At 36.7% G+C, this 23,426-nt stretch overlaps 1 protein-coding gene across 5 annotated transcripts in view; it reads right to left on the reverse strand.

Annotated features, from left to right (window-relative positions):
* Window positions 1-23,426, reverse strand: part of PDLIM5 (PDZ and LIM domain 5) — a 197,222-nt gene that overhangs the window by 172,061 nt on the left and 1,735 nt on the right. For all 5 annotated transcript variants that reach the window (XM_046657497.1, XM_046657502.1, XM_046657501.1 and 2 more), the window contains exon 2: window positions 21,663-21,798. In XM_046657497.1, coding sequence (XP_046513453.1) covers window positions 21,663-21,758 — 96 coding nt within the window. In that variant the 5' untranslated portion in view covers window positions 21,759-21,798. The remainder of the gene's footprint in view (window positions 1-21,662; window positions 21,799-23,426) is intronic.

The following is a 23,426-nucleotide window of genomic DNA, read 5'->3' on the forward strand; positions in this document are numbered from 1 at the left end:
AGAACATCTGATTTCAAATCCACTGCCTTTTCACACCTAAGACAGATCATGATTCTCAGTATCTCCTGACCAGCTGAGCATCTATGGGCAAGACACAGGATTTCTCTGCACTTCCCTCAGCTTCCTAGTTTGTAAAATGAAGATGATAACTCCTCAGAGAGTAACATGAGATACAACTAAAGTGTATATGAAAGAGCTTTGCAAATTACTTACAGCGTATTTATGTTGATACATAAATAAGTCTCATCTTCACATATAAAACATAGTTAAATATACTGATCCCCACAAAGTAAATTAATAAATTCTCTTTTCCATAAAGTTCATATTTTCAAACAAATTATTTTACTGAAATGGCTTCTCCACAAATTTTTAGAAACAAAAAAAGTCACTATGTTTTCTTCTTCCCAATTTATAGTCTTCAAATTTAACTTTCCCTAAAAGTTAACTCCTATTCAACAAAAAGAAAAATGCTTTCAGCCATTACTTAACTCCATTTACCAACGATAAACTGAAGATTTCAATGACAACCCGGAAGCAGGTTCCTGTTTTTTTTTCCCTTCCCCTATAAAATTACATGTCACACGTAATGGAATGCGAACCTGAAAGATAAAAGCGCTGAGCAGGCTAGATACCATGATCTCAGATTGGTAACACCTCACTAGCAGGGTGCTAGTAAAACCATACTTTGCACAGAATGTACCTTGTTTCTGGAGACATGTAGGAAATACATCTAAGGTTTCAAATTGGTCCCTCTTGGGGTAACTGATTAGATTTCAGTACAAGAGGTGAGCGGCGAGACTAAGAAGAGGCATTGATATTAACGCAGTGTTTCCTAATGTGTGGTACTCACAATGATTCTAGAGGGTACAAGGGTGAAGAATTTTATCTTAACACGTATTTTAAAACATAACACAGATATCAAATCCATGATTCCATAAATGTGAATGATTAGAATGAGAATAAAGTATGAATTTTGATTTTAAAAGCAGGACAGTAATCATGAAAATAGTAAGCAAATATTTTTAGGATATGGCAAAAATCATTAACAGAGTAGACAAATGACAAGTCTAGAAAACACTTATGATGAATCATCTTTATTTTTCTATAATAAAGTTATCCATCAAATAAAATGTTTTATATAACACAAATGATCCAGTTTTTTTTAGCAGAAATAAAGAACTATGGAAGAGGAAGTTACAGGTTAAGAGAGATTTAAGAAATTTATAAACCAATCCTAAAGTAGCGACCTTGTCTGGATCCTGAGTCAAACAGACTGTTTAAAAAAATAATAATTATTATACATACACAGATATATATACTTATTAATGACAACTGGGAAAATGAGAACACTGAATATCTGATACTGAGAAATTACTGTCAACTTTTCAGATATGATAAAGGTATTGTGATTACATTTTTTTAAAAAGAGTTATTATCTGAGTTACATACTGAAATATTTGGATGAAATATGATAGCTAGAATCTGCTTCAAAAGAATCCAGAAGTGAAGGGAGAAGTCAATGAGAATAGAGATAAAATGAAATTAGCTACAGTGTTGAACCTCAGTGATGGACACATTGGGTTCATTACATTATTCTATTTTTATAATGTCAAATTCTTCCACATTAAATATTTTAGGTTTATATTAAGAAGTATTTAATAAGTAACAATTACACCAAAATTTATAATTAACACTAGAGAGGAATTGAAAACTAAAGTCTCTTACTTCAAAACTAAATACGAGAAGTTAGTTTTTCTGAATGTTTTCTGATATATAATGCATTTTAAAACACACCTTCTCTCCTCATTCACCCTCCTTTACAACTCAGTTTTTTTACAATGCTATGTTAACTATTCTGTCACTGTACAAACACTTCATCATACACTACATTTCAGGAGCAAATAAAATAAAACTCATGCCCTCTCTATTTAGATACTTTGAGAGTTCCAATATCCTCATAAGTCAAGAAATTCATCAAGGAAAAGGGTAAGGAGTTAATAATTAAGCAAGTAATCTACCCTTCCTTTCTTTTGAAACTTTAACTTTTATTTTCCTGTCTACTAAATGTAGACAACGTTCCATATCACAATTACCAGATGAATATGACTACAGCAACTGATTTTAAAAGGCCAAGTTCAAAACACATTAGTCACTCACTACTCAACACAGTAACTTTAGTCTCCCACAACTAAGTTAAAAAAATGAAAACCGTGACAGTCCTTTATGAACTTGCACATAAAAAGCAATAAACAGAGATGCATGCGTCCATACTGAACTCACACCTATTTGTTAGTTAATATCCAAAGGTCTTAAAAGTAATGCAAATCATGACATTTTCATTTTAAAAAAAGAGGTAAAATGCTTTTGGATAGCCACTTCAAAGATGATTAAAAATAGAACTACACTTTACAGTCAATAAGGAATTATTTGGAACTATAAGCAAAAATTTAGAATATTACTATAGATAAGTATCTATCAAATTAAAGAAATCCAATACAGACAAGGCAATTTAAAAAGAAAAGATTGAGATTCTGAAAGCATAGGTAATCTTTAAAAATGAATAAACTGTCTTAATTGAGCTTAAAATAATGCATCAACCCCACACGAAAATTAATTCCAGACGGATCACAGAGTTTAAAAATGTTTAAAACCTAAAAAAGCAGATGACAGGATGGAATATTTATTAAATATCTCAAGGGAACTGACTTTCTAAGTGTTGAAGACATACAAAAACATAAAGGAAAAGATTTGAACAAATGAAAATGATTAACTTCTGTGTGTCAAAAATGTACAAACAATAAAAATGAAGAGACTGGCAGAAATATATTCAGCAAATGTAATAACAGCATAATACCATTAAATATAAAGGATTCCTGAAAACTGAGACTATGTACATCATAATTATTTCCATCTTATACAAGAGATCCTGAGCCATGGGAAAAGAGGAGTGTCTTAGAATACGAAAGCAATAATAGTATCAGTTTCCAGGGGAAAAAAATCAACACTTTTTTTTATTGTCTGTACTGGTCATTTGCCTATTTGCTCTCAGATCAATTTCCTGTTCTTTGCCCACTCCCTGCACAGCAGGAACTACATTCCCCAGGTCCCTTGCTCTGGCTTCTTGGAAAAGTCCTCCCAGCAGGAGAAACGATGGCAGAGGGTAGAAGGAGGAGAAAAGCCTTGTTCTTTCTCCCTCTTCTTTCTCCATCTTCTCTATGGTTCCATCTCTAGTCAGTCAGCCCCTGGCTCCATGGTCCCAGCTCTGGATTGATGCCTTCTCTGTGGTTTCAGCTCCTGCCAGATAGCCCCCCAAGTCCAGGCTCTAGTAACACCTTATTTTCCACTGTCTCTCTTGGTCCTAAGGATGGCAATGGTTTCCCACTGTTGCTCATCTCTAGATTGCCCAGCATACCCTGTTTGGTTTCTCTGCTCTGCCAAAACCTGTTTACCAATTCCTTGTATTAAAATTTCCTGTTTAGGACATCTAGAGTGTTTCCATTTTCCTAACTGGACGCTGACTCATTTAGTTCCTAAAATCAAGAAACTTAATGGGAGATTTCAATAGAAGAGGCAGGTAATTCAAAGTAATGCTTATTGGATCTTACTTTTTAGGGACAAAATAACAAACATTAAAACACAGAAAACCGAGATGTAAAAATTACCCATGACCCAGAATCACTTAACACGAATGATCCTTATGTATATCCTCTGTGGCCCACATTTATCTATAAACTCATCATGGTGAATAAAAGTAGTAGTGTTTAAAGAATTAATTATATAAAAAGACGGCTGCTAATTTAGTAACCCACTATGAAAATGAGCTTCCTCTCAAACTCTTAACTTTTTCCTTCTTCCCATCCTCCTAGTGACATTTTCTCCAGGAGCAAGAAAAACTCAAAAGCTGGTGAAAGGCAGTGGAAAGTTTTATACGGAAGCTTGAAAATTAGACTTAGAACAACTTTTGCCAGTATATTTCTGCCAGGACTAAAAGCTCAGAATCAAAGCAAAGACAAATACCATAAAATGATGACAATATGGGTGAGGACATATAAATAGGTTGTATGTGAAAAATAATGCAAGATATGATAAGACTACTTTATCTATATCTTATCCATATCTTAATATAAGAGAGAATAATCTAAGAATGGTTTAGCTTCTCATCATGGTTTGCCTTGAAAACAATCCGGTATACAAAGATCTCAACAAACTGCCTTAGAGCGTCATTTTAACTAATGAATATTGGGAAAGACAATGAGTTAAGAATAAAGTAAAAAAAGAAAGCATACCAAAATAGTGGTTTCAGTGTGTTTTGCAAAATGAAAAACACCAGTCTCTAGAAATCACTGATACTATAAATTTGAACCAGTGGCCTAATGTTCCTGCTCATACACTAACACTTACAGCCAGAGTGAGCTTCACTATGACCTGGTATAGTAGTAATACTACACTAAACCATATTCTACTGGTCACAGAAACTTCATTTAACTTCTTGTGCGTTTGACTTGCTATCAAAAGTGAATGATACATAAAAATTAGTAGTCAGAAATCAACTATTATTTTATATGTACACTTACAAAAAATGAAATGACAAATAGAATACAGGTTCATTTGATTAATAACTTTTCATTGATTTTTAAGGAGGCTCATAGAAGACTTTACTAAAATAAAATTTTACAAATATATGTAACCACAGTTCAAATTTTCTTAAATTTTTCCTGTATTATTCCATTTCTTCTATTCCAGGCCACTTTTAAAACCCAGTTTAAAATGAAAAACTAAAAGTCACAACTCTACTCTTCTCCAAATTTCAAGTTTTAAAAAAACCTATAAACATGGAAAAGTCAAAAAGGTCAATTCCAAAAAAGGAAGTCTCTCTCAAATAACACAGGCCACTTTTAATGCGTGAAGAATGCTTAGACACACAAATCAAGACAATGTTCAAGAAGGTTACAGAGTGCATCTCCAAGGTAGACTACATGCCAAAATTCATTAATTTGTATTGAACTTAAATCGTCTTTTCCTAGCCCAGGGTTGAGAACCTTTAAAACTATTCTCTAGTTTCCAGGATACAGCAGGCTAGCTGTACTTAGAGCAGCTCTAGTCAAAGGCCACCCAAGATACGCCAAAGGTAACATGGCCAGAAACAGAGTTCTGTCCAGGTCTCTGAAACCCAAACCCTCCCTTCTACCACACTCCCCTCACCCTGCCTCCACCCAACAGACACAAAACAGTATCATGCACAAACTTTTGAAGGGAGAGGGGACTGGAGAAGGAGTATGTGTGGATGCTTGGACCAAATACCCAAAATGATCTGAAATATACCTCTATCCTAAAATATTAACATTTCTTGTCCCTCCTTCAAGCAAATGAAAGGGCAGGGTTTCACTGACGCAAAAGGTAATACAGTTGATTACGAAATTTTTAATTGGGATAACCTAGATAATTGTCTAGTGATAAAACAAGTCTTAAGAAGAATGAAGGTTTAATAACGATAAAATAAATACACTTAGGAAAAACTGTCCCACCCCAAGAAAATATTTAGTTACTTTTAGTTAAAATTTCAACAGAAACACAGTCTAGTGACTATAACAGAAGCCAAGACAGGTCACCTATGGTTACCAGTTCACCTGATCAGTTAGTTGATTTCAAAAGGTCATTCATGCCAGGTATAAATGAAATGTTTTCATGATCATCCATTGTAATGAGACCAAAGCTTCCCATGAAATGTTTCTGAAAGCGAAACTTAAAAGGCAATTTCCAATATCATTTGACAAATTTGTAAACAGACTGAATCATTTTACATATTAACATGTTACTTTATGATTACCCAACAGATACTAAAACTTCTCAATCTCCATTATGAACTCGAAGAAGAAGGGCAGAGCCAAAATCTTGGAGTAAAGAAAAAAATAATCCTCTGTTTTGCCTTACCTTTCGAAGTGAATGCTATTGTAAGGGTGATGGCAATGAAATTAAATGAGTAGTCACCGCTTCATAAAGTTATTATAACTAAACTATATATTTAATCTGACCCCACTTCTCATTTATAATCAGTTACTCCTCTTACATATAAAAATCAGTACTACGAATACAAATACCAATATTTACAACCTTTTGAACTTCAAATAAATACTATTAAAAATTAACACCAGTCCTGAATAAAATAACATGGCAATCCACAGACTTTTCACACTTCAGAGAAAGTGTTTACTGTGTACCACAGTACTGTGTTCCAAAAACAAACAAACAAAAACTCAGTATGTTGACAAAGTCTTATTTTAATCTAAAAGCAAAATGCTTCTGTCCTATCAACTAACCTGATGCAGATTTTAATACAACTAACCTTGGGAAGTAACTACCCTCAACTCTCCAAAACCAGCTCCTACACTCTCCCCTTCAGTCTCCTCCAGCCACTATGAGTCTTGCCATACCTCGAACATGCCAAGCAAACGCTCATTTCAGAGTCTTTACCCCTTGCCCAAAATGCTCTTCCCGCACTTCCCTGAAATCTCTGCTTGATGTCACCTTATCCACAAGGCCTTATTTGCTCGCCTTCTATAAATCGGTAACCCCCATTCAACCACCATCCGTTTCCCTATACACCTTTGTTTTGCCCCACATATTTATCAACAACTTGTTTTTATTAGTTTACTACGACAGTGCCTGGCATATAACAGATGCTCAATAAATATTTGCAGAATAAGTAAATAAATCAATGAATAAATAGCAATGATTTATATTTATTTGTGTGACTAAAGTTCAGAGCAGTTAAATTTTATATTTCATAAAATTCATAGAGCTGTGAACAGTATGACCACACTCCACCTCTCCTAACTTTGTCTAAAGATGACTACATTTCGGTCAGGCCCCCATCCCAGCTCCAGCTGGCTATGGCCAGAGAAGGATGGCAAGGAAGGAGCACAGGGACCTACACACGAAGGCTGCTGATGTTGCAAAAGCTCCCGGAATGAGACAGTACAAATGGCAGACACACTGCTTAACTCGTCTAGTCTACATTCCACTTACATATTCTCTCTTACCATTGAATTTATTCTTCACTGGAGAAGAAAACTGTTCCCTAGAGCAACCGCCTCACCAGCAACACAGCTTATCATGTCACTTTAAAAGAATTAAAAAGATAAAAAACCATAGTAAACGGCAATCACTGTGGAAAGAATGTCTCATTGGAGGTAGTACTGGTGCCAAGTCTCCTTTCAAATCTCTTCGCGAGTTTATGCCAGCTCATGACAGAAAGGAGGAGGAAATGGCTCATTCGTTCAACAAATATTTATTATGTACCTCCTCTAAAAGAAGATGCTTCATGAAATAATTCAAACTGTGTGTGTGCGCCCGTGTGCACACGTGTTGAGAAGGGAGCTTCTAAAGAATCTTATCTAAAAACCTACAGAAAATAAAACCAGAACTGATTTGGAAGATGACAGTATCTAACAAGTGATGGATCTAGAAATATTATTTCAATCATAGTGGCAAAACTGCTTCAACTAGATATTACCAGTAAATATTGATTACTATAAGGTAACCTTTATTATTATTAGGTAACTTTCACTGAGTACCCACTATGTGCCAGGCACTTCACATGTGTTAATTTATTCAATTCAACAATCCTATGATGTAAGTATTATTTTTACCCCCACTTGACAGTTAAAGAAGCTGGGACACAGTTAAGTAATTTGTCCAAATCTATAGAGCTGGTAAACTATAAGCTGGGATTCAGCCCCAGGCATGTGCTCCAGAGCTTACACATGCAACAACTACAGTAAAGAGCAGGCACAATATTGTCCGCTAAAAAGACAATCTTAAATGGTAGTCTGGAGAAAATAGAAACACTAAAGAGTCATTGTAAAAAAAAAAATCAATAAGAAATACAATACTAATATATTAGCTTTGGTAATAAAATATTCACAGATGCTTGACCATCCATCATTACATAATCACAATTGTATGAAGAGTATTTTTTAAGGTTAGAAATTAATTATTATTAGATTACTTTAAATCTTAAGATAAAAATCATTAAGAAAACTATATCTAAAGCAATACTTCTTTTATACTAGTATATTATTTTATCATCCTTGATGTAATACAGATAATCATAAGTTGGTTGTAAAGCATTATTTTGCAAATATACCCCAAAATTCACAGGAAAACTCATTCTTTCACTGAATTTATAAAAAGTTGACCTTAAATACGAAGTATGAAGTTATGTCATTTGCTAAGGTAATATGAGTTTTACTGCGGAACTACAGCGATATGATATTGATGACACTTTTATCCATTAACAATGTTTAAGGCAAGAAAATCTGAATTTACTGAATTGTCAACTGTTGGCCTTCTCTTATTAGATGTTAACCCTACTCAAGTGACCTCCCTGAAAGGTTGAGAAATGAAAAACTTTAAACTTATCAACTCCCTCCAGCTGAAATGATAAAAGGATCACAAAACATAACTTTTGGCATTGGGTGCATTAACCAACCAATAGACTAAAACATTCTTTTTAAAAATAGCCACATTTTAAAACCTTTTTCAGCTCAACATATCTGACCTAGAATAAACATCCTAACACTCACTCTGTCTTTGAGGCCGACTCTAACAAAAGTGTTACCAGCATAATCTGTAAACAACTCCTGAATGTGTATGCAACATCGCTCTACTGATGTAGAAAAGGTCGTAACATCACAAGGAAATGAAAACAGAAGCCATCTGGGAAACAAGCTGCCTCTTACAGTAATAATAAAAACATTGAAAAGAACACAAAGTAGGAAAATGTAATCAGTGTTAATCAGTGTGCAAATAACAATGAAAAATAATAAAAATGTACTTGTTCTAACTATAATAACTTTTCAAAACAAACATATATTAAAATGAGTATTTTAATTTCAAATAGCCAACAAGGAAACTATGCGGTTATTCCTTTGCTCAAAAAAGTTTGGGGGGCTGGCCCCGTGGCTGAGTGGTTGGGTTCACGCGCTCCGCTGCAGGCGGCCCAGTGTTTCATTGGTTCGAATCCTGGGCGCAGACATGGCACTGCTCATCAAACCATGCTGAGGCAGCGTCCCACATGCCACAACTAGAAGGACCCACAACAAAGAATATACAACTATGTACTAGGGGGCTTTGGGGAGAAAAAGGAAAAAATCAAATCTTAAAAAAAAAAAAAAAGTTCGGAATTCCCCCCTTGAAATTTCTATCAAAACCTATTTAAAAACACACCCACTTGCAGATATGGTAAGATCACAAGAACAGCAACCCACTCTCTAAGCTCAGCTCTGATCCAGAGGAATTAGACTCCCTCTCAAGTCCCCACGCCCTGTCCCACCAACGCCCCACTGTTATCCTCCTCCCCACCCTGAACCTCCTTCTCTCTCCTTCTGGCACTGGATGGACCCCCCTCCCTCCCTCGTCTCACTCTGCTTTCCTCCTTGCTCAGTGCACGCCACCACAGTGGCCTCTCTCTATTCCTTGAACACACCAGGCTCTTTCCTGTCTCAAGGCCTTGCACCTACTGCTCTCTATGCCTCCAGTGCTGTTCTCCTTGCTCTTCCTATGACCGCTTCTTATTCTTCAGTCACTGTTGCCTCCTCAGTCAGAAGGGCCCGTCTTGCCACCCAATTTAAAGTAAAACCCTTACCCCAGACACTCATCCTCTTCCCCTGATTATTCCCTAGCACATCATCTTATTAAATCACACTGCTTATGTATTTATATACTTGTGAGTTATCAGTCTCTCTTCCTAGAATAGAAGGTCCATAACACTAAGAACTTTGTTTTGCTTATCCTTGTATTTTCAGTGCCTAGACCAGTACTGAGCACACAGTAGGTGCTCAATAATGATACTGAATAAATGACCATGCCCAGATGGAGGTATAACAAATTTTGTCTGCCGCTGCTACTTGTGTGTCTCCTCCACGTATTCTATGGAGCCCAGTCTAGAAGTTTCCTGCTATTCTGACACAGGCTGCATGGTCAACACACATGTTACTGTGCTCTTTTCCTGGCTCTGATTACATATATGTCCTCTACGTCCAAGCTCCTTCCTATAGTCCATATCAGGTTCCATGTGCCTTTCTGTCAGTAATAGAGACCCACCCTCTGTATCCCAGGCCTAGAACACAGTAAGGGATCCCTAAATATGAGCTGACTAACACCTGCTCCTCTCAGGCTTAGCATGAGTCATCAAGGGAAGGGCACTGGCCCGAAGATGATACCAAGAGGATGTACCCTGCTGGACCAAGAATTTACCATCTCTCCTAAAAGAAAATGAGGAATAGTAAAAAAATCTCCAAGAACTAAGCTTGAACATAACTCAATTATCTGTTTCCTAAATTCTTCCCCACGAGGTTCCTTGATCTTTCATGCAAATAGCACACACGCACGCACACACGTGCACACACACAAATCTCTGCCCCTCTGAGGCTCTCCTAACCTCCAGGACAAAAGTGTACAGAGAACAGTGAAAGGACCATCAAGCCCATTGCTCAGAGCAGCTCCTAACCTCTGCACTATCCAGTCACACAAAAATCAGCCTCCTTACTTAATAACTATACTTCTGCACTAGTCCTATCATATCTGAAGTGTAAGGTTTACTTCTAGGAGTTATACATAAAAAGACATTTAAAAGCTGAACTACTTTTAAAGGCAAACGCTCAGGGGTATAAAAAGAGGCAAACTGTCATGAGAGAAACATTTGAAGAAACGGCTTCCTACAGAAGATCCATAATACTCAAAGGGAACTAGGCCTCAGTCACCAAGTGACTGTCTGCAACGTGACAAGGGGTTATCCTTTGCTGTGTATGACACTAAAACACAGAAGTAAAACCGCTGGGTCAAATACACAGAAAATAAATTCCGGCTGACACACAGGAAGACTCCACACCTTGGAAGGCAGGCGGCTATTACCTGGTGTAACTTCTGGGGCATTTCCTAGAAACTTAAACCCTGACTAGGACTAAAAACAAAGAAAACCAAAATGTTTCATCAGCCAATTCTAACCATCAATCATGTACATTAACAAAACAAATCCGGAAAAAACTTGATTCTAATTGCAACCCAGCTTCCCATTTGTCTCTTATTATCATTATGATCATCAGTCAATAGTTACTGAACACACACTGGGAATTCTAACACGATCTAGAGAAAATAAGACCAAAGTGTAGATTTTTTTCCTGGTGAGAGAAGTTCCTGATTTAACAAAGTATATGACCTATTTATATGTACTTAAACTGTCAAATCTAATATGGAGACCAAAACTTTAACTGATCTCTAGTCCATGGCCTCAGCAGGACCGTAGCTGGTTCTTTTTAATTTAAATATTGCCACTTTAGCTTAATAATGAGGAGCAAAACAAACCTAGTATAGCCAAAGTCTTTGATAAATTTAACATTCATTATTAAACTTTATAGTATTAAAACACTATCAGTAGTATGCCATCTTAAAGTCCTCTAAATCTTTTGTCACAAAGATACAGCATCATAAACAGAACTAAAACTTGACATCATATATTATTAAAACTGCCATTTATTTCCAAAAAGGATGTGACGGATGATGACTGAACTCTGAAAAATAGGAAGAGTAGTTGCTGGAGAAAAGGAGATCTGACACGTTATTTAGTCAATAGCAGTTCCATTGTACCTCTGCCTTAATCTTTTTGCTTAAATGATCTAAGTAATAAAAGCTCCATAATAAAAATATTTTTTAAAATAGCACAGCTACATACAGTTCCCAAACATTAGTGTACAAAATAGAACTGAAATTGTACATGAGAAACATCCAGAAAGCATGTGAGAATCCCTAAACATCCTGAATTCAAAGTCTGGGGCAAGGTCTCAGAATCTACATTTTTAAAATCTCATTGATGATTTTGATGATTAGTTTGGAAACAAGTCACGTTTCTTCTTAATAATCTCAGTTAGTCCCATTTATACAGGTCTTTGATTCCACAGCACGTCTTCTAAGACACACACACACAAACTTGGCTGTCAGCAGTGAAAGCTGCCATCTTTTCCCAGAAAACAGAGTACCCTGGTTAAAAGCATTACTACTACACAGTTGGACTAGTTTCAAATCCTAAGCCCAACCAATTACTAACTGTGTAACACCGGGCATCTTATTTAACTTGTCTGTCCCTCAGTTTCTTCATCTGTAAATCAGAGATATAAAATCATACTTCCTCAGAGGGTTGTTATGAGAATCCAATAATCGAACATGTGCAAAACATCCAGAAGAGGGCCCAGACAATAACAAGGCCTCAATAAATGTCAGCAGATTTTCATTATTATTATTATTTATTTAATACAGGAAAGAAAGAAGACCGAAGTCAGGTGGAGCACTCAAACAGTTTGAAGAGCACCTGGCATATGTATGTGCCTTAAAGGATGGGTAGGGCTTTGGGGATAAGAAGAAACAAAAGTAGTGGGCACAAAGAATAAAGGGACCAAGGACTTCAGGGTTCAAAATAGGCATTGTGGACCATAAACTCCATTGTATTAAGTAGGCCCATTTACATCCAGTCCTGAACCGCAAACAGGCAAGTTAAGCAATAATTCAACAGACAATGGGAAGCCCTCACAATTCTTAAAGAGGGTAGTAACGTATTGAATGTAGGATTTTAGAATTCCTGCTTGGGCAAGGTGCCAGCCTGAGGATGAGGAACCGACCTAAGAAGAGATAAGCCATTGATGAAGTTTGGAAACACCCTTATCTGCTAAAATATCAAAGTATCACTCTGAGAATTGGCTACCAGCTAACTAGAATCTTCCAGAATGGCTGGAGGTACATATAAACAGAAATGCCTAGTATTAAAAGATCAAAAGAACCATTTGTAGAATATTTGGAAGTTAGTAGCACAGAGATACTTCAAGAGAATGTCCAAAATCATAAAAATTACATGTGTAACAATGCTTGTTCTCCAGAACATCTCTAAGGGTCCCTAGTTAAAGGACAAAGGTTTTGTTTTCTAAAGAACATTTGTTCTCCAGTACCTTTTTTCAAGAAGAAAAATACTTTCAGAACATACCCACAATCTCCTCTGGCTAGCATTAGACAACCCTACAAAATTTTTTAATTTTACCGTCTCTAAAAGTTAATATCTCAGAAATCATTTGAGAAATACTAGTTAATAACTGGATCCTCACTGGAACCAAATCACAACATTTAAATTCCTGATGGAATCAATGGTATACGGCATTCAATTGTTAATGTCATTAAAATAACCACTACCTCTTTTGGTAAATCAAAATTTACCCAAGACAGTTATCATGAAGAACAGTGGTCATTGCTAGATCAATTTCTGGATCCTAGGAAAAATGTTTAACAAGTCACAGAATTCAAATCACAAATGATGCAAATTCTTATCCAGTTCTAAGCTCTTCTCATGATACTTAAAAAATTACAGCAACACATTAAAGGGAAATTCCTCCTTCCCCCATCTTTAAGCACATAAAAATACAAACATTCCTGTCATCCTTACTCTTTTTGTCACCAAGATTACCAACATATACACTCTACTGCTTACATCCAGGCAAAATGAATAAATACATTGTGCCACACACACATCAGTAATCCTTTACAATGCCTGACTCGACTCGCTGTGCTGTGGAACACTCCATAACCCATTGTGACTTCAGTTAACTGGCTCACAAAGGTTGATGATAAAAACACAGTGAGGCTCCTAAGAGAGAATTTTGCTATGTCCCAGGACCATTAGGAACACCTCATTATAGTCAGTCTCCTGGTCACATCGTTTATAGGGAGCTGGAGAAGAGTGGGATTCGAAACCACACAATACATCAGGTTACTGGACAAACTCCAAAGATAACAAGCTTGCATCTATTAAATGTGATTTAATTTGTCAGAAAGTCTATGACGGGAACACTATGCCAAACACTGTTCCATAAAAAATCTTTTGCCATATAATTGGAAGTGATATGTTAACACAGAGAGGAAATCCGTTTAGAAATAGGAAACAAATGATAGAGATAACTATTAAAGCTCTGAATGGATAAATTCAAAGAACAGCATCCCTAGAAACTAATGGTGTCATTTCAATAAGGGCAGCACATTTTTCTTGTGCATATTCTCAGGCAAAATGGAAAACAATGAACCACTTAAGAACGCAGAATCCTCAGCAGAATACTTATGAGCAAACCCCATAAAAAGGAGAAAGGTGGAAACAGGCCTATCTGATTGGAAAAGACCAAAGTCTGTTGAAACGTGTGCTAGCACAGGAATGAGGAAACTGGCATGCTCACACTGTGGGTAGGAGTGTCTCTACAGAGACACTCTAGCAATATTAATCAAAATTACAAATGCATACAACCCATACAACCCTCTGACTCAGCAATTCCATTTCTAGGAAATTTATCTGACAGGCTCGCCATAGGCAAAATATATGTATGTGCAAAAATTACACTGCAGTGTCAATAAAAGACTAGAAACAACCTAACTGTCCATCATTAGGAACTGGTGAAATAAATTATGATAAATCCAAACGCAACACAGCTGTACAAAAAGAACGAGGCTACATTTACTGATTTGGGGTTAAGTGAAAAAAGTATACTTTTAAGGATACTATTTGTGTTGAAAAGGGGGGTGGTAAGGATATTTTCTATTTACATACATCCGTATAGATTTTCTCTGGAAGTATACACAAGAAACGGCTAACACAGGTTGCTTCTAGGAAGAGGAAATGAATGGCCTGGCGATAGGAGACTCTTTCCTCTAAACCTTATAGCATCTTTTGAGTTCCAAATCATATGAATGTCTTACCTAAAGAAAAGCGTAAATTAACCAAACTTTAAAAGGTTAAAATTTCCTGAGTGCCAAATTTGACCCAGTAAATAACTGTTCCTCCTGCGGCCTTTTAAAAATTCCCTCTTTCTTTTCTCCTTCCCTCTAACTTGTTCTTTTTCATTCACTCCTGTCGACTGTCCCAGTTCATTTCAGTCCCTTGGTGGTCTCTCAGGGACAGTGGCTGCAACTGCTCGGCCTGCTGGGAGTACTAACCGCCAAGAGGTCGATGAACTCTGTTCCAGTAATTGTCACACAAAATGGGCAACAACATCAGCTGTAAAAGAAATCTGAGTATTTACAGAAGGGCAGATAACGCCACTTATGCAACAGGAAAGAAAAAAAACAAGGTGAGGGAAGATGGGGGAAGTGATTATGAGATTTGAGAAACTCAGTTTTAACATTAGGAAAAATTCTTCCAAACCCAACTTCACACACTCATTCAATTCTGTCTGTTCCATCCATTCATAAATATTTTATTACCTTAAAAAAACCGTAATAAAAACAGAGTATCTGTGCTAGAAAAGCGATTTTCCCACTCTGTAATTAAAAAACCAACCCTGCATTCCCAGGGCTATCAGTGGCTCTGCTTCTGGAATACCCACGTCAGGAGTCACCGTGCTCACTGCTCTTCAGTTGCTTAAACTGATGTTTTCTCTTTTCATTCCCATTACTATGTCATTTATTTGCAAATGCATACATATATTAATATTTCACATGCTAGGGTCTTGTTCTGTTTTTTATTATATACTCAATGTTTCTACATCTCGAAAGCTTACTTAAAGGCCTAGAGCCTCACCTACTAAAGCTGAAACATCATTATCCCTTATAAGACGCCAAAGATATGACCTCTCTTTTTGTCCAGAGCAATGTCTGCTTCCAGATGAACTCCTAACAGATTTCTCCTCCACGCAGTCATAACTGTGGGACAAGGCCATGACTGGTCCTGCGGTCCATGGGAATCTGCGCAAGAACTCTTATAAACAGGATGCTTTGGACAAAGACAACCGGCTCACCCTATCTGCACACTGCAGCCTGACCAACACCCTCATAAAGACAAGCTCTTTACCTTCAAGGTTCTCAAAAATCACTGAAAATAAGTTCATGGGCTTCAGTAATCTCAGTTTAAGTAGGTCGGCATTACATCTAACTCCTGAGCAGGTGAACAGGTTGGATGAAAATCTCCTTAGGTCTAAAGTGCTATTCTTACTTCACTCACTCTCAACGATATTGTTTCCTCCATGAGCTACAAATGTCCTGCATAGCAGTAAAATTCCTCTTATTTTAACAAATAACTTTCCAAAATGCCTAACATTCATTAAAGTCTAAATAAGCATGCCCCTTTTTTCTAAAACTATTAATTTGCAATAAAACATACTGATAAGATTTCATTTCTTTACAAATAACAGACCTGAAAAATATCTTCAGAATTATCTTGAGATTCTTGATTCTTGTGACCACAAATGATAGAAAACTGCCATGTAGAAAAAGCAGGTCCCTAAGCCCCACACAAAAGGTAATTAATATTTTAAAAGTAGACAGTGAAATATACATTATATAGTTACACAAACGAAATTATCAACTTTCTAACTTGGCATAATGACAGGGTAGTTGGGAGGGAATGTAAAAGAAAATACTCAACAGCTTAAAATTAACAATGGGCCCATTTATTCAAGGTAGGAGGGTTCTCCCATTTCAGCTTGAAAGGACTAAAAGCCTCTTTCTCTCCTCCTCTAGGAGGAAAACTCTGCAGCTGGCCTGTCTGGAGAATCTCTCAACTGGATTCACAGCTTTACTCAGTCAAGCAATTGCAAAAAGAGGCTTCATCTTCACTTTGCACTGAAAACCAACACAGAAAAAATCTTGACTTTGAGGTGTTCAAATTTCATCCTTCAAAGACCAGTTCAATTAATTTCTCCTGTAGGAAGACAAACTCCACAAATACAAAAGATCTCTGCCCACTGAAACTGAGAAACACTTACTCTATCTTTGTCATTTCATCAAATATGTTCTTGTGACAAGTCTTATGACACTGTCTCTGGTACTGTACTTATTCTTTCTCCCCAACCTTTGTACTCTCCAATACTTTATGACTTCTTCAATGGCTTCTAGGAAGTATCCCTTTTAACTGCTGAATGAATGAATTTACAGCAAAGTGTTTCAGGATTCTGTCTTGCTCTGTTCTATGTTATACTCCCAATCAGGGCTCTATACTCCAGGAAATAGTAAATTTCTGCTTTTCAAATCCAACTAAAACCTTGTTTGAGCTAGTAACAACGGATCATGCCCTAACTCTTGAAAATCAAAGTCATTACTATTTAAGTATTAAACCGTCTGACCTCATTCTTACCTGAAAAGAAAGGTCGTAGATGTGTTTATGGAGAATTACGAGATCACCTTCAGGAAATCCAAATATTTACATTTAAGAGAAAACTCAAGCATCATACATCAGAAAATAACACACAGAACATTTCACTTTAGGATGATGTACTTAAAAGATGTTATTCACAAACTGAACCTCGCCAGTGGCATAGTGGTTAAGTTCTTGCACTCCACTTCGGCGGCTTGGGATTTGCCAGTTCAGATCCTGGGCACAGACCTAGACACCGCTCATCAAGCCACGCTGTGGCAGCATCCCACATAGAAAACAGAGGAAGATTGGTACAGATGGTAGTTCAGCAACAATCTTCCTCAAGCAAAAAGACGAAGACTGGCAATAGATATTAGCTCAGGGCCAATCTTCCTCACCAAGAAAAAGGAAAGATGTTATTCACAAATACATTATCCGTCTTGTAATTCCATCATGAGGAACATCAACTTGCCAAAATATGGCCTGGTATTGTGCAACAAGTCTCCTATTTCTTCTTATAAAATATACTGGCAAAGATCAACAAACCCACACTGCTACAAGGAAACCCATCCCCACATTCCATGGCTTCCAGGCAATTCCATAAATACAGGGTCATAAAAAGACAGTCTGCAAACTCCTGTAGCCAGCAGTCCATTTTAAGGATAGGAAATTGCAGACAATGACATGTGATCAGGCAGTTACAGCAATGTGAGGATCTTTCTAAAAGTTTGCAGGAACTACCAATCTTATCTTAGAAATCCACCTACTAAAAAAGTATGCAATATAGGTGATGAACAAATTGGAATGAAATGTTAAAATTTTATAGTTTGTCTACTTTAAGATGCAGTCATAGTTGCATATTCATATGCTAATACCAAAATCTCAAGAAAACAGAATGTTCAAGTCTCAGCCAATGACTTATTTATCTCAAATACATTTGCTATCGCAGAGTTCCAATGTTATAAAGGAACATAAATAGTCCTTTGGAATTCAACATAATACCTGACCAGAGGAAAAACTGAATACTTTTGAACTCTTAAATATAAACATGCAGGTTCCTAGCTAAGCACAAACTTGTGTTTTTCTTTTCTTTTCTAATTCAGACAGACAGTAAGCAAAAAAACAACTGCTACGTTTCCTACAATTATGAGGGACTTCATGTTTCAAGTCTCTAAGTCATTTTTTTAATTTTATAATAATAGTATTGCAAAAGATAACAACTGAGAGAATACTATGTGCCAGACCTTGCAAAGAATTTCATACACATTATTAAAATAAGAGAATCACTAAATTAAATGTTTTAAGGCATGCTTTCAAGTTTTAATTGCTTCTTGATACTATTAATTAAATAATCTGGTGACTACTGAAATATCCCAATAATTTTACATAATTAAGGCAGAATAAATACAACCAGAGAACTAATTAAGATGAGGTATAACATTAGTAATCTTACTACACCAATATAAATCAGTTATTAAGCACACATCTTTATTAGGCAACGTTACCAGGCATGTTTAAACTGAACCACACAAGGGGTTAAAAATAACTACAATGAAAGGCCAACAGCCTAGCAGCACAGTTGAGCCAACATTCCCTTCTCTCCTCCCCCTTCCCTTCCCACCCTCTCCAGCCCAGAATGAATTGCATGCCCCACTGCACAAGGCCCAAAAAGGTCACAGGAGAGGGCCGAGACTTTTGTAAGAGAACAGAAATAACTCAGCAGCTTTGTTACCGTAGTCTCTTTTAATCAGTATGTTCAAAATCCTTTAATTAGCACTCTGTCTACACAAGGAAAGCATTTCTTCTGTGCCAGGGGAGGGCACACATGTATGTACACAGTGTTCTGTTGTATCAACATCACAACATGGAGCGAGCGCCTCAAACTGTCTGCCAGGAAACTGAAGCACAGAAAACTTTTTTAAAGGCAAGGCACCACAAAATTTACATATTTCATTTGCATTTGGATTACCAAACAACAAAGTGACCATTAAGTTTGTTTCATTTAGGTGTCAATTTGTTTCTGGGCTTTTTGTTTTTAAGCAAAAGTGGAAGTAATTTAAACTAAACAATAACTGTCTTTAAACCATTATCATAAAGTAGGATATTCAGACTTAATATAAAATAATGTTAACAGAACATAAAAACAGACAATATTCAAATATTGTTCCTTTCCTCATAATAGCTCTTCAGCAGGAGAAAAAAAAACCCGGCCTTGCTCAAACAATAATAAATCACAAGGCACATTTTCACATGGATACTTTACATTTAAAATTTCATCCAACCACAAAAAGTCCTAAAAGTTGCAGGGTGGATTATGTATATGGATTTCCTTGTAAAATCTGATTAACCAGAATCAAGACAGAAATTAGCAATAAATTAAAGATAACTAAAAGTCCACAGCCAAGAAACAAGGAAAACTTCACTAGTAAACTGGGATTTCCAGTATTTTCATAGAGATATGTAAGTGTTACAAATTTATTTTTAATTTTTCAAAATCAAGTTGGATACATACAGTGTAAGAAGCAATGTAAGTATATACATATATGTATTTACACATATACAATTATAACAAAACCATAAACTTCTAAATATCTGATCAGAGAAATAATCTACCCAAATTAAGGAGGAAGTTTATTATTAGGGAGGCAGCATAGCGTCATGGCTTGAAAGCCACCTCTTCCACATCAGCCATGTGAGCTCACAGCATAGTCTGGACAAGGGGAATGACACCACTATTTCGCAGGTTGGCAGGAGAACTAAAAGAGATGATACGTGCAAGGTACTGGCAAAAATCCAAAAGTTTGCTGGTAAGGCTGTGGGAGAGGTGGGGTAGGGCCCTGGGGGTTGATATTTTCCTGCATTGCACAAAAGTGTAAATCAGCACAACCTATCAAAATTTTATATATACAAAGAAAATCATGTATATATGGTATCCACTACAGCACTGTTTGCAATACCAACACTGGAAACAAATATAAATGCCCTTGAATAGAGGACTGGTTAAATAAATGTAACTTCTCTACAGGAAAATTTTTTTTTTTTTTTTTTTTTTAAACATTGGTGGCCGGCCCTGTGACCGAGTGGTTAAGTTCGAGGGCTCCACTGTGGCGGCCCAGGGTTCGGATCCTGGGCGAGGACATGGCACTGCTCCTCAGGTCACGTTGAGGCAGTGCCCCATGTGCCAGAACTAGAAGGACCCACAACTAAGATATGCAACTATGTACGGGGCCGGGGGGGGGGGGGGTTTGGGAAGATAAAGCAGAAAAAAAAAAGATTGGCAACAGTTGTTAGCTCAGGTGCCAATCTTTAAAAAAATAAAAAAATAAACATTGGCACCTGAGCTAACAACTGTTGCCAATCTTCTTTTTTTTCCCTGCTTTTTCTATTTCCTCCCCAAATACCCCCAGTACATAGTTGTGTATTTTAGTTGTGGGTCCCTCTAGTTGTGGCATGTGGGACGCCACCTCAACATGGCCTAATGAGCAGTGCTATGTCCACGCCCAGGATCCGAACCCTGAGCCACCAAAGCGGAGGGCGTGAACTTAACCACTAGGCCATGGGGCCGGCCCCATAAAATTCTATACAGTTGTTAAAAAAATAAATAAAATAAAACTCTTTATATATTAATAGGGAAAGTTCTCCACGGCACTTGTTGAGAAAAAAGTAAGGTGTGGAACAGTGCGTACGATATGCTACCATATAAGTAAAATGAGTAGATACTCATATTTATTCGAATATATTAAAAAAATCCTCTGAAAAGTTTACAAGTAATTAATAGCAATAATTACCCACTGATGATGAAAGTGAACCAGTGCCTGACACATCGTCAAGCCTCAACAAACAAAAGCTGTAATTACTCCCCTCATCGGTATCATCATCTCATGAAAACAGATCCTTAAAATATATACACAGAATACAGTCAAACTAAACGCATACTGAGGTAAACAGCCAAATCTCAATTATTCATAGGCTGCCTATCTAGCTGGAGATCCAAGCCCTTCAATTCCTCTTCAAAGGGAAGTAGCTTTGGGCCATTTTACTGTTGGCTACCACCTTCACCAGAGCTGAGGAAATAACACCACAAACAGTCATTTTACTCCATATTGATCAACAGTGTTTAATAAACAGCTTTGAGCTGAAAGGGACCATGAAAATCCCCTAGTGCAACCTTCTAACATTACGTAGGAAGAAACTAAGGCCCAGAGAATTCCACAAACTGGTGGCAGTTCAAAGATTTGGAGTCTGCTCTAGTGTGAAATGTTGTCCACTTTATTATTAATAAGATGAAGGGAAACTGAAAATAAACTTAATTGAAATCAATTATCCTTGCTAAATTCCCTCCCCGCACCATCGTTTATTACAGATAACTAAGTGTGCCGAGATCAAATCCTAGAAGCAATTGTAATAAGCAGAGTACAGGTCATCCAGAGAATTCAACAACTCAGCCCTGAAGTTTCCAGGACTAAGCAGTGAATGAACATCTGTAACAAAATCTGTAAAGTTTGCTTACACTAGAGATTGTCAGAGGCATGTTGAAATCTTTGCCACCTTGCAGCCGGAAACCCCAAGGAGCTGGGCCAACCAAGGACACGCTGTAGTTGCTCATGATTCTAATGGCTCAAAGTCCAATCCCAGAAAATGAGAGACTGTGAAAGAAAATTAGATGGTTAACAAAAATGTTTATTTGAAACTCTATTACATATTGAAACGTATTTAATATAAACCCAACTAAATGATGTTCAGTATTTCGTTTTGGGGGTATAAGAGGAAATACAGCACAAACACATATTAAGTTCCCATTTCAGTCTAAGAAAAGGAATCTGTGAGCTAATATACAATTTCTAAATTCAAGCCAATTTCCAGAGTCTAAAAATTCCATATCAGAATTATATTTCTAGATACTTGATCAGTTTTGCAACTTGCTGCGATCCAATCTGTGGCTTCCTGCAATACAAACTTTAACTCGAAGCACTTTACAACACTTCGTTATATATATAAAAAACAACAAGATTCTATTTCAGTTTTAATTGAAAATGATTTTCCCTTCCCTCTACCTCATGCATTCTTTTGCCTGCAGTTGGCAAGAGTCCTTCAATGTCACTTACCTTCTAAGTTACTCTAACATATGAAAAGGACTGCACGTTCATAGACTCTCGTTCATGCTTTCCAAATACGAAATTCTTTAAAATGAGATGTTTTTTAATGCACAAAACTATTCCCTCCATCCTAAATTACAATTTGTCTTTCCTTTTATATGGACATGGCATTTTCCACACTGAAAGTAATATTTACTTTTCCTTCTGTCAGGCAATGATAGGCAATACTCCAGCAAGGTGAGATTTCAGTCAGAACTGCTTTTTGCTGCCTACACACATCAGGCAAGAGAGAGAGTGCGTAGTGAGCACACGGTGAACAAAAGTGACTAACCATGGTAGGAGCACAGGGTTAATCTTAACACATGACAGGGAACTGGAGCTTTAGAAAAGAACCGACACTTCAGTGGTCCTTTTTCTGTGTTTTGCTCTAAGTGTGTTCAGAATGACTCTCACGATAGTACTTTTATATAATAAAAAACTAAAGGAAAAAAAGTGTGACTTGAGTTTGGTATTGGTTGTTATGGTGGCTAGATGTGGATGGGAGAAATTGGTAGGAATGGAGATTTTCTAAAATGTAATACTAAGAAACATACCATTTCCCTCCTTTAAAATATTTGAAATATAACAGATGTATAATTTAATAAGTTTAAAACCATTTTTTCTAAAAAAGCTGTTTAAGATATACTTCCTTGGAAAATCTGCACTGTTCAACCAAATCATCACCTTTTATTATGTCTTAAAATATTTTTCCATTTTTTTCAAAATTTCTATCCCATCCTACCAAACTAAAAGTGGCAGTGTAGTTATTCAAACCAGTGTATTAAAGGCAAACATTCCATCTTCTCATAAGGGGAAAATGAGGCAAAACTTTCAAATAAGTCCAGTTCTTAAATAAAGTTAAATCAGCAGAAATCTGCACGAGATCTACCTAGAAGCTAAATGAGCTTTTCCGCTGGCATGGTGGTACCCTGAGCTACTGGGCAATAATAACATTACTTCAGGGCTGATGGAACAGGCACCAAGCACTAAAAAGACCCAAAGGCCAAGCCAGAAGTCAAACTGCTAGAAACATGTGAAAAACCAGTAGTAGGGAGGCAAGGAGGAACCACAAAATTAAATTGCTTTCCTGCTATAATATGGGAGGATTTTCATAGACCCAGTGCAGGAGGACAGTTTTG

The sequence above is a fragment of the Equus quagga genome, chromosome 3 (genome assembly GCF_021613505.1).
Source record: "Equus quagga isolate Etosha38 chromosome 3, UCLA_HA_Equagga_1.0, whole genome shotgun sequence".
Taxonomy (NCBI): domain Eukaryota; kingdom Metazoa; phylum Chordata; class Mammalia; order Perissodactyla; family Equidae; genus Equus; species Equus quagga.